Source organism: Electrophorus electricus, chromosome 18 (genome assembly GCF_013358815.1).
Source record: "Electrophorus electricus isolate fEleEle1 chromosome 18, fEleEle1.pri, whole genome shotgun sequence".
Classification (NCBI taxonomy): Eukaryota; Metazoa; Chordata; class Actinopteri; order Gymnotiformes; family Gymnotidae; genus Electrophorus; species Electrophorus electricus.
This window is the reverse complement of record NC_049552.1, coordinates 11,761,633-11,773,784: the sequence shown is the minus strand read 5'-3', so window position 1 is coordinate 11,773,784 and position 12,152 is coordinate 11,761,633. Positions and strand designations below refer to the sequence as shown.

At 41.7% G+C, this 12,152-nt stretch overlaps 1 protein-coding gene across 1 annotated transcript; it reads left to right on the top strand.

Moving 5' to 3' along the window:
• The first annotated feature begins 125 nt into the window (after nt 1–125).
• Nucleotides 126–6,441, top strand: mfsd8l2 (major facilitator superfamily domain containing 8-like 2). The gene is made up of 11 exons (XM_026998392.2): nt 126–201; nt 416–601; nt 805–867; nt 1,058–1,177; nt 1,328–1,407; nt 2,775–3,072; nt 3,437–3,510; nt 4,619–4,832; nt 5,464–5,586; nt 5,782–5,912; nt 6,251–6,441. The coding sequence occupies exons 1-11, from the start codon at nt 126–128 to the stop codon at nt 6,329–6,331; spliced, it is 1,446 nt and encodes a 481-aa protein (XP_026854193.2). The 3' UTR covers nt 6,332–6,441.
• The last annotated feature ends 5,711 nt before the right edge of the window (nt 6,442–12,152 follow it).

The following is a 12,152-nucleotide window of genomic DNA, read 5'->3' as shown; positions in this document are numbered from 1 at the left end:
TACCGATAAGCCTGAGTTCCACACCGGCAACTGGGAGCTTTGCTTTTCTCACTTGGCCAATTTCTCACAGAAGAAGCGAAATGAGGCCATAGAGAAAAAAAAAACAACGTTTCAAGTCTGTACTGATGGATTATCTACATAAGAAGAAACGATCGTTTTTCATAATTGGACTGCTATTTTTCTTGAGCGGTATAGAGTACGGTACGTTCCTTTATTTTATTAGGCCCTTAGAGGTTCTAACATAACGTGACATGGATCGTTTGTGGCTAAAGCAGTTTGCCACTGTCTCTTCTTTACCTCAGGCCCAACTGCTAAAGCAGAGTAAAAAAAAAAAAAAGTTTAATATTTGTCCAAAATGCATTATGTTTATATAAGATTGTATCGCGATAAGGAAATTATTATGTCTTTCTTTAAGGCGTTATTCTGCCCACCATATGGAAGTACTTGCAGATACTGGATGCACCCGCGTACTTTATAGGCTTGGGTCTGTCTGCATTCAGTTTCAGTGGACTAGTGTCAGGTCCACTGTTTGGACACTGGTCCGACAAGACTCGAACTATTAAGACCATCATTCTTTACTCCAATGTCTTCGAGATTGTGGGTAGGTACTAAGAAATACAGACAGGTAATCTTGGTGTGTCCCAAACCACATTAAAAATTAACAGGCGTACAAGAGCTTTCCACACAACCACGCTGTCTCATGTTACACTCAAACAGTATATGATATACATGATCAGTTTCTATATTACAGTACAATGAAGTTATTTGTTTTATATATACCTTACTAAGTGTGTTTTGGTATAGGTAACTTAATGTATTTCGTTGGGTATTCAAAATGGCTTCTGTTGTCCAGTCGACTTGTTGCCGGTAGGTTATGCCAATTTTTGTTGTTTTAATTTTAAAACTTTATTCATGAGCCCTCTTAAACAGAGTATGCTAAAGTAGTATATGGTTGTGTGCGTTTGAACAAATTATTTGGATTTGTCAAGAAATAGAAAAAAAGCGTTTTTAAAGAATTCCCAGTATATACATTATATACTAATTGACACCGTCTCAGGTATCGGAACCGGCGCCGGTTCTTCCATCTTCGGGTTCCTCACGCGGACCACACGCCCGGATGAACGCGCTAAAGTGTTCGCCGCTGTAATGGCGTGTCGCCAGGCTGGACTTCTGATTGGTCAGTCCCTGTTGCTCGCGTTAACGAAGGACGTGTCTTCCAGTCCTCTCCATAACTAGAATACTGTTGAGTTCAGTTGTCTCGTAACATAGCTTGTGTCGTAATTGTATCATCTTACGTCATGCTGATACTATATTTTTTCGTTCACAGGGCCTGCTTTTAATATATTCCTGCGCTTGTGCGATTTTAGGCTAGGACCGTTTATGGTTAACAAGTACACTTCACCAGGGGTAAGTCTGTGCGTATGAGCCACACCCACAGCTATCTTACATTTTTCCAGTCATCCAGGTCTTTTTCCCTGATATATCTGTATTTTTTTATGACCTGTACAGTAACACTATGCAGTTATAATAATAATAATAATAATAATAATAATAATAATTCGCTTTGTTTGAATGTGCGTTTTAAGACCTCAAAGAACACAGTAAAGAGTGCAAACAATTAAATAAAGCAAAAATATACACAGTCCACAAAAATAACAATATGTGTACAATGAAAGGGGAATGGGTTAAATGAAGTGAAGTAAAAAATTTTAAAAAAGGATATGTCATGGTGAACAAGTATGTTTTAAGTCTAAGACAAAGGTCTACTGGAAGAGAGTTTCATAGTCATGGTGCATAATTACTAAAAGCCTGAGCTTCTGCCTGTCAGAGACAGATGAGAGGAGTGTAGAGTGTCGCTGAGGAAGAGCGTAGAGTTCTCTGTGGAGAGTATTCTTGAAGAAGACCAGTAATTGACAAAGGAGCTAAACCATGAAGCGTTTTAAATGTTAGGACCAATATTTTAAAATCTATTCTTTGTTTTCTGGGATCCAGTGAAGATTACAAAGAACAGGGGTAATGCGTGGCAATGAGTACAGGTAATAATATGAGCTGCAGTATTCTGCAGTATTCTAAGTAATCACATAAATGTTTATGTGAAACACAAAGGAAAATCCCATTTTTAACTCTAAGGGACTTTAAGAGACTTAGTTTCAAGGTGTTTAACCAGGATAATTATTAGTGAATACTTACGAGACACAGCAATAAAAATATAACAGAAAAAATAGAATGTGTTACTAAAGTAAAATTTCACTCAAATTTAGAACACCATGGCAATTGTTGCAACTTTCTTAGGCAGGAAAATAAGAGTGAGGTAAGGCAGGATACAAGTGAGGTGATCAGCAAAGTTTATTAAGGGAAATTCCAAAATCACTGTTGTTATGCCAGTCTGGGGACAAATAACCAGAGACACCCAATGAAATAAAAATGGGACAAAAAAACAAAACAAAACAAAAAACACAGGAACACAGAGAAGCAAGGAGGATAAGCAGATAAATTACAATGAATAGCAGGCAATAGAAAACTGGAAGCAGATTAAATACACAACTAGATTAGAGGGAAATAAGACACATGAAAACAGTAAAGGGTGGGGATATACAAAACATGAGACTGGACAGAGACTAAACCTAAACAGGAACCTAAACAAAAGCCCAAAGCTGGGAAACTATGACAGTAATGCTTATTTGACAGAATAGAAATTCCACATCACAATACTGCTAAGACAGCAAAATATTAACTGGCGCTAACATTGTCCTGTTGTGCTGTGTTTGGTCCAGCTTTTCATGTGTGGCATGTGGCTGTTGCTTCAGTATGCTGTGGCATTGTATTGGGACATCCCCCCCCTGGACTCTCCACTTGAGCAGCACAACGTGGGGAAGGATGAGGAAGAGCCTCTCATGGACTTGGCAGAGGTAGACGGTACGCTGCCTGGGGAGGACACCTGCAACTCAGCTCACGCCGAGCAGTCAGAGACATGGATCTTGCACGAACTTGGCCCCTCAGCACCTGACACGCCTCCATCCTCATGGCCACACAGCCCAGATGACCCCTCTGAAAACTTCAACACCAATCAAGGTGGGCGCTGGCAGTTTCCTCTCTGATGAAGCTGTGCTAAAGCAAAGAGTTTTTCTCTGTGGACAGTGGCCATCTGTGTGTGCGTGCGTGTGTGTGTTTCTTGGATTACTCCTCATTGATTCCCCCTGTTGTGTCTGAGGGAGATGAACTGGGACAGTGGAAGGTCTCGATCGATCACCGTGCTTTGTCTCTGTGGCATCTGACTGTAGTGTGGGTTTGTGGGATGCACAGAGGAAAAAGGGTGTGAGTGTTTGTGATATATTGAGATATATTTTCCATCGACCAGTGCCAAAGCCTCGGTTCCCTCCTTTCTATTTATCTCTCTTTGTCTTTATCTGTTTTTCTCCCTCTCCTCTTGCAGTAGAATTTCTGAGGGAAGAGGTAGTGGTCCTCCTCACCGCTCAGTTCATCACACTCTTCAATCAGACAGCACTTGAGGTAAGAGAGCACTCGCTCATTCAAAAAGCACTTTCCCTTTTTGGGCAGGTCCATTTAACCCAGCAGTAACCCAGACCTCCCACCTTCTCCCGTCAATTGCGTGGCACCGCAGACGAGCCGGAGTGCTGAACAATGCACACAGATGCAATTCGTAAAGCTCTCCGGCATGAAGAAGCCATAATCACTGTTAATCTAGTAGCGCTTTACCACCGATGGCTGTTTCTTCTCTCAGAACACCAAGTAGATGTTTAAAAAAAGTAGGCCTTTTTCCAGATCTGAGGTAGGTAAATCCATCTTGACATTTAGACATGTTTTCTACTGCTAGATCCAGGTTTGATCCCCTACAGGCTGCTATTAGGTTAGTTGTATTAGGATTTGGTATTAGGTTTGCTATTTTGAAATAGCAAGGTCATTGATGAAATGATAGTGGTCTCTGCGTTTGAGCTGTGCACTAGTTAAAAAATCTAATTACCCATCTTTCCCCTTATCCTAAAGTAGTCAATTGTCTCATCAACTCATAATATCAGTTGGATAGCCTATATATGAATGTATTTCATGAAAAAAAAAACCATTTAAAATAAAAATATAATAAAATAAAACATTGAAACTAATTTTAAATCCCCACTTAGCAAATTGTTTTATAGAACTTTTATAACTCCCTATATAAATAATCAGCATATATGAAAATTTCTTCAAAACTGATGGAAAAGCATAGATGCTTCATGAAGCTGGTTAAAAGAACACTACAGAGGATGATGTACACACACGTGCTCTCTTTCTCTCATACACACACACAAGCTCATATGCAAATCAAGCACAACTGAAGGCATTATCCATTTAAAAAAAATGAACTTGAATATCAATGGGAAAGACGCTATGTCAGGAAAGACGCTATGTCTACAAAGGACAAAATGCAGATTTCAAAATGTGAGTGGTTGATCAACATATGACTCAGAGGAACAACTACTACACTACGTTTATATATCCTATTTTAGTTATTTTCATCTATTTAATGAAAATTGAGAGTGTAACGTAAGAAGCCTTTTCCTTGTGATGACTCCATGTGCATGTCAGATCTTTAATGCTGCCTTCGCCATCTTTCTTCCAGACCATGGTGACCCCGCTGACCCAGAAGAATTTTGGCTTTGACGAGCTCGGCAACAGCGCGATGTACAGCCTCTGCGGTCTGGAGGTCATCGGGGCCTTCTTCCTCGTCCGCCGGCTGAGCCGGGCACTGGAGGACCGGGTGCTGCTCGCCACTGGCCTACTTGTCTGCTGCGGAGCCTGCGTCTGGTGCTTGGTGTTCCTGGCTAATCCCCAGGGTCAGCGTGTGTGTGTGTGTGTGTGTGTGGTAGCAGTGCAGGGGGTTGTAGATGGAGAGGAAGAGGGAGGGGGGTGGTTGGGCAGTTGCCAGCACAGGCGGACTCACACCTGCACCGACAGACACAATATGCTGGCCCTGTCAGGCGCCAGGCAGCGTGTACAGGTGATGCTCTTTTGTCGCAGCAAAATGAGTTTTCCCTCATTGGCTGCTGAGGCTGTGTAGACTATGGCTTACATGTGAATTAGTCCTGATGGGAGAAAATGAAAAATGCAGTACTGAGATACAGAGAAATGCAGATGAGGTTAAAAATCTTTATCGAACTAGGGAAGGGCTTGTAGTCGAGGTGGAGAGAGGCTATGAATGCTGAAGTGTAATCTGCTAACACTTAATCTTCTTAACACTGTGCAGTATTTGTTCCTCTGGGTCATATGTTGGTCAAGCACTCACATTTTGAAATCTCCATTTTGTCCTTTGTAGACACAGCATCTTTCCCTATGGCCATTGATATTCAACTTCATTTAAAAAATTGGTTTTGCATTGTGCAGTGGGGCAGGTGTGCCTGATTAGCATATGAGCATGTGTGTGTGTGTGTGTGTGTGTGTGTGTGTGTGTGTGTGTGTTGTGATCAGGTGGCTTTGCGATCAAGCTGACTGAGTTCATTATTGGAGTGTTCCTACAGCTGCTGGGGCTTCCTTTCGTCGCTGTGTCTCAGGTGTCCCTCTTCTCCAAAGTTACTGCTGAGAAGACACAAGGTGTGTGTGTGTGTGTGTGTGAGAGAGAGAGAGAGAGAGAGAGAGAGAGAGAGAGAGAGAGAGAAAGCAAGAGAGAAAAAGAGGGTGAGAAAGAACTATGAGAAAGAAAAATCCTCACATGATAACGTAGTATTCACTTTGCATTGATTTCATCCTGTTCCTTGTTATGATGAGTGTGTGTGTTTATTTCTGAAGGATTTAGTCAGGGTGTACGGAGTTCAGTTGGAGGCCTGGCCACCATCCTGGGGCCTCTTTGGGCAGGTGGTCTAACTGGGAATTTGTACGTCATGTTGGGACTGATGCTTTTTCTCCTCATTCTTATTATGGTAAGTGGGAAATATGGAACCACCAGCACTTACAGATTGATTGTTATTAAACTACCCTCCAGAATCAGCTCCATAGAGCTCAAGTAATTATGACAGAAAAAAACAAAACAAAAGCACAGGTCAGCACTCTTAACTGGAAAGGTCTTTTAAGCGTCTCAATACATTTAGTATGTCAGTGTCTTTTAGTTGTATGTCATATTTGTAAGTTCATTTAAGCTGTTTATATCTAGCATGTATATGTTTGAAACAGAATGGGTTTTAGAGAACCATATTTAATTAACCAATTTCATTGGAACTGTCAGTCAGTTATGCTGTGGTGAATGTGCTATGGTTGTCAGATTATGATGGCTCTGTCCTACGAGAAGCTGGTGGAACCTCCTGTAGTTCAACACGTGGGGAGCTTTGAGAATGGACTATGATGCTTGGATGCTGCCCACTGATTCATGCTACACAGAGCAGGTGAGCAGGGACGCCTGTCGGATTTATGGGAATCGGAGTGTTGTTTCCTCACCAGTGCATAATAATACAGCATTGTATTGGGGAGGCTTTCTGGACACTTGTTAAAAGAATACCTCCTCCAAAAAGATGACGGGGCTAGCAGTGGGTTAACTTTACTGTGGGGTGTGTTAGAACGATCCGTTTGTGCATTGCTAACCAGGCAATGGCCACTTTGTTTTCATGCTGCTAGTGTTTTTAGAGTGTAGTTTAAGATGGATGATGCTATAAATGGTGGTTCTCTACTGATTATCCTTTTTGGCCTAAAACTGCTCTTACACTTTGTCAATTTTTTGCAGGACCACTACAATATAATCTTTTGATGACATGGTACAAAACAAACAGCACCAAGCCCTCCACTATGTCCCAAGATGGCAGGAACTAAATTAATATATCTGTAATTTATATTTATATACCTCTGTCCGAAACATCCTGTTTCTCTAGAAATCTTGTGTACAACACTACAATTTTTACCACCTCTACATCTTTATTATAGTACACTGCAGTTACTCCCTGGACTTTTCTTCATATAGCCTATATATTTCCATTCAGTACAGGAGTTCTCAGTGGACCGTCTGGCTGAGTTTGGTGTGTGTGTGTGTGTGTGCGCGAGCGGTTTGGTGGAACAGATGCTAAAACGGTGGGAGTTACGAGCTTGTGCCAGAGGTAGCAGACCTCGAACAGTGAGAGGGACGGACACACACATGCACACGCGCGCTCACACCAAATACTCATTTGTTTTGTTTCTTGTAGCCTGCAGTTACTGTGCAGCTTTAGTATCATATTGTAAATTATTTTTTATTAAACGATACTGTAACAAATGAGTCTGTGCAGTGTAAAAACCTCTGATATGTTATGATATTTGACGTGCTGATGTTTGCTGTTTGCAGTGATTGCACACACGAGGGCGCTATTTCAGCACAGCGCGACCCCTCCGTCGCAATTTACAATAGATCTGGGTATCCAAGACGTATGTGAGAGAAAGAAGGAACTTAAGACAATAGATTATAACTCTAAAATATAAACAAATGCTATTGCTTTAGTCTTATCAACTTTTATGTCCGCAGTTAATTACTTTTCAAAAACCAAGGAAGAGAACAGCAGAGCCAGCATGAATTGTTTGGTGTTAAGAATAACAGATGACCAGATGAAAACTTACAATAACAGAACTCATGTCAGTGACGCTATTATACGGCCTATTAATATAGGTATATTAGAAAATGTGATTTTAGTGGCATATTTATGATCATCTAACAAACACCGATAACATCAGTGCCATTACAATTATTATTATTATTATTATTATTTTTTTGCTGTAGGGACCTTAACATCTCACACCTTAATCCATATTATCTCTCCGTACCTCGCTACCTACAACAGATTATAATTCCAATCTCGAGCACATGTTCACGTCAGCACAAATCAAGTCGAGGACCATACACCCAGCGAGACAGCGACACATATTAATCCCTGTGATTTAAAAACCTCTGTGACATTATTTGTCATAACGCCTTAATAATTCTGCCAGACACGTTTGTCTGAGGGTGAGCGACGGCTCGGTAATTATATCCTCTCTGCTCCTTATTACATAGTAGAAGGTAAATATTTATGATCCCTCGTGTCGCTGCTCTTCATAAATGAGTTATAAATGAGTCTCTAGTTGCAGTCCTCCATGAAAAGAGGGTTGTTTTCGTATTATACCATTAGCGCAAAGCATTTTACAGCTGAGGATACAAAAAGAGCATAATACTAATTGAGAAGGGAAAAATTAGCCTCTTTTCATAAATTATTGGAAGATTTCATAGCACAGGATGCAGTACGCACGAGAATAATGGATTACCAGTGGGTTGGCATTTCAGTTTGCAGATTTCAGAGAGACGTGCCTACTGATGCGACACGGCTTTGCTCAGTTCTGTTTCAAATGTCATTTAGAATCAGCAGGTCGCAGCTAAAGCAGAATAACACCGCCCGTATCCTGTTTGACAAATGTATCGGACGTCATAAAAATCTTGAGATTAAAATATGTCAGCCAAGAAAGCTGAACATTTGAGGAAAAAAAAAAACGCAGACAGCCAGGGGGCGAATTGGACTGATTTGGGAGCGGCGAGACTGGAGCAGATGCGGCGCGGAGATAAGCTTTGAACGTCTCGCTTCGGCCTAGGACACGGTCACAGGACATGTATTGTAGCGTTCAGTGACTCGGGATAATGCAGTGCTGGCATTTGCTGTGGTTTGAGACAGTTCTGAATAGGGCACCACGGTTTAGTGAACTGGACCAGGTATGATAAGGTTATGGAGAGTGGTGTCTGTTCTTAGAGTAGGCTACTCTTAAACGCAACATTTAAGCGTAATTGGGTTTTAAACTCACTGGCAGTTCAATAACCTCAAAAGAGTAAGGATATTAAAGTTGTATAATCTTTCTGAAAATTCCCCAGTTCGCTCTATTACTGTATTGGTTTGAACATTAGATCTTTATGTCCCCGCACGGATTGTTGTTTTTTTTTTGGAACGTAGCTTGATTGTAATAAAGGTTCACGCGGAAGTTATTACAAATAGATAATCGCGTCACGTGAGGTCAACAAACGCTCGATCGCTAATCTTATCACGTCATCCCGAAAGGTACAGTCTCTCACTCTTTCTCTCAGACGCACACACAGATTATTAAACACGCAGCGTTTGAGTGGGAAAAACACGACGTTTCTCACGCGAACCCAAACCGCATTACCTGTGCTCGCATATGAGAAAAAAAAAAACCCTTACTTCCCAAACAGTGCTGGTGGATGCGCTGAGCACTGTCTTAAAACGACACAAAATCAACCTTGAAAGGATGCAGCTGCCTCCATTTGTCTTCATTGCGTTTGACAGGTAATCTATTAGGCCTGATAATGTGCACTGCCATATTGTGCAACTCGGCGTCGATGCAGCCGCAGCTTTATCTTATGACACAACTCGCCTGAAGTAAGTCTTTATGACGATATGGCAAGGCCGACGAATAAGGCCATTCCCTTCGAACAAAAGTTCCACGGGTAGACATCCGCCGTGCAAAGCTGACGTTTCCTCAAAGCAAGGCGCGCTGCGCCCCCGACTCTCAGAGCCCCACTAGCCTATAAATTATGAATGACTAAGTTGTGCTTGATCTGCGCCTGTTGATATGGCGTATCTAAGATGAAGGCTACAGCAGCAGGAGTAGGGAGCTGGGGTTGGAGGGGGCTGCAGAGAGAAAATGATGGCTGAGGTAACTAACACAACCCCTTTCTCCACCATTCAATCATATTTACATTGCTCTCATTCACAAACTCTTCTACATAGTCTACTGTGTCCAGCATTTCCACAGTACTGGTCAATAGCAAGTAAACAATTGATAGCCTACTTCAGAGCCAGTGCTCTAAAGTTGTCTATGCATGGTGTTCAGTACTGACCGGAATGGTTTTTAACTAATACTACCAACGATAGCCTTAGTATCCCACCATTGGTAGTATCACGGTGTAGCCAAGGGCATTCAGTTTCCTTTCTGACCCACTGCAGTGTACATCTTATTGCATTCCTGGCTTTTTCACATCTGATACAGTGGCTAATGATCAAGCTTGTGAAGGGTGGAATACAGTGCTTTGGCTCTGACCTGGGACTGGAATTACATGTCATTGCTATAGCCTAATCTAGGCTTTCAGCATATTATGATCATTTTTATAGTGTGTCTGAGACAGTGTGCTCAAATTAGGAAACCCTATGTTATATTTAGCAAATGGCAAAACTGACTGTGGTTAATCACCCTCATCCCCTCTGGACTCTGCCACAGCTTGAACTATTTCTCAACGGGGCATCAATATATTATTTAAAACCCATTCATATTTAATGCAGCAGGTCTAAGTGTCACACAGACTGAGGTGTGAATTACCATGACCAGGCAATGTAAAATATCATTCTGACTTTCTCACAAACTCCTAGTGACTGTGTAACCTACAACTATGCCAAGCTGAATTCCACTGCTCCTAAATTTAAACACAGAACGTATGTACCATTTAGACATTTAAGCATCCCGCTGCTTTATAGTTCTGAGGTGGTTTGCAACCGCTGCTGTCTCTCAGCGTGAATCTACGATGCTGGGATTAAAATGGGTTTGATGTGGATATCACTTTCAGGAGATTAGTGGATTAACCCCATCCTGGCAGGACAAAAAAAGGGACTGTCAACATTCCAAGCAACGTGCATCTGAAGCACAAGCTCTGGTAGAGGCTGAGAGGGAAGGGACAGGTGATTGGTTAGCAGAGTTTCCAGTTTCACACACGATAAGAAAAAAGATTCCACCCAAGATTTCAGAAATGGCTTGGCCCTAGTTATTACATGTAGTTTCATCACTTCTGCAAATTAAGTCTTTACAGGAATAAAATGACCTATTATTATCATTATTATTACTTTTTATTATTGTCATTATTATCATGTCCTATTTTAATCACATCACCTTTGGCTGCTGTAGGAAGTTTTATTTTAAAAAAGAACACAAAAAACAACAATAGTGGACATTTCCTTCAGAGAGCAGTTGGTGAGCTACTAAGTGACAGTGGACAGCAGGGTTCAGGTTCCCAGTGCGCACTGCGCCGTGGGTAATCCTGTTTAACATGTGTGCAAATCCCATCTTGGTACACACAATGGCCAGTCTGTGCACCCTGACACCACTGCAGCGATAGCAGTTAGCTGGCTGCTACACTTTAGCCTGAGGGGGCTACCAAACTTCAAGCCTGGCTCTCTTTGCTTAGCATCAAAATGACAAGATTCATTCAGATTTCATCTGCTCAATTAGAAAGTGTGCTGCTCCACTTACTTAGCGTGGGCTGCTGGGTCAGAATCACATTTACCATTAATAGCAGTTAATAGTCATAGCAGTGGGTGGGGGTATTGGACTTCAGCCTGCTTGGTTTGTTGTGGAGACAGAGTCTAAGTGTCTAAGATGTTGCATCGAGACCAGGGAGGGGCGTGTATTCTCTCCTGTCCGAGCCACCACCACTGTTCATGTCTGTGTTTGCGTCTGCGCTTTTATCTCCAGCACCCCTATCTACTTCTGATCCTCTTAAAACGTGTATGTGTTTGTATAGGTATTTCTTCTTTGCCATTTTGTCACAAACCTTATCCATTTGGAGCTTGGGGGCTGGGGGGTGGGCACTATTGCACAGCTGGTGGTCCTCACCACTATTCACCCCCCCCCCCTCCCCCAAATAAACAAAATAAACAAACAGTGTCATCCATTTGGCACCCCAAGCTGAACCTAGTGAAGGAGTTGTGTCATACTGAACCTTTGCTGTGAACCACAGACCACATGGCCAGGACAGGCACACTTGTAGGGGACAGGGACACTTTGAGGCAGCTGCCTCTCATCTCCATTTTCCTTTAAAGGAGGACTTTCAGGTCTGCATGTGCGCAAATTAATTTCTCATAGCCATAGACTACAGAACACCACACACACACACACACAGATATATATATATATATATATATATATATATATATATATATATATATATATATATATATATATATATATATAAAAACACTGACTCCTCCAACTACAGAAGCACTTTGCTTGCACAGCTGATGAAGGACCTTTGTCCAAAACGTTTCTCTGGATACTCTGTATACTTTTAAATACAATTTTAAATATTTCTCTCTCTCTCTCTCTCTCTCTCTCTCTCTCTCTCTCTCTCTCTCTCTCTCTCTCTCTCTCTCTCATATACACACATACACACACACACA

Bases quoted from the DNA above. Each gene is read 5' to 3' on its own strand.
- mfsd8l2 (XM_026998392.2), top strand. From the start codon at position 126: ATGGATTATCTACATAAGAAGAAACGATCGTTTTTCATAATTGGACTG. The intron at 3,511-4,618 runs GTAAGAGAGCAC...TCTTTCTTCCAG, and splicing joins TCAATCAGACAGCACTTGAG to ACCATGGTGACCCCGCTGAC. The intron at 4,833-5,463 runs GTCAGCGTGTGT...TGTTGTGATCAG, and splicing joins GTTCCTGGCTAATCCCCAGG to GTGGCTTTGCGATCAAGCTG.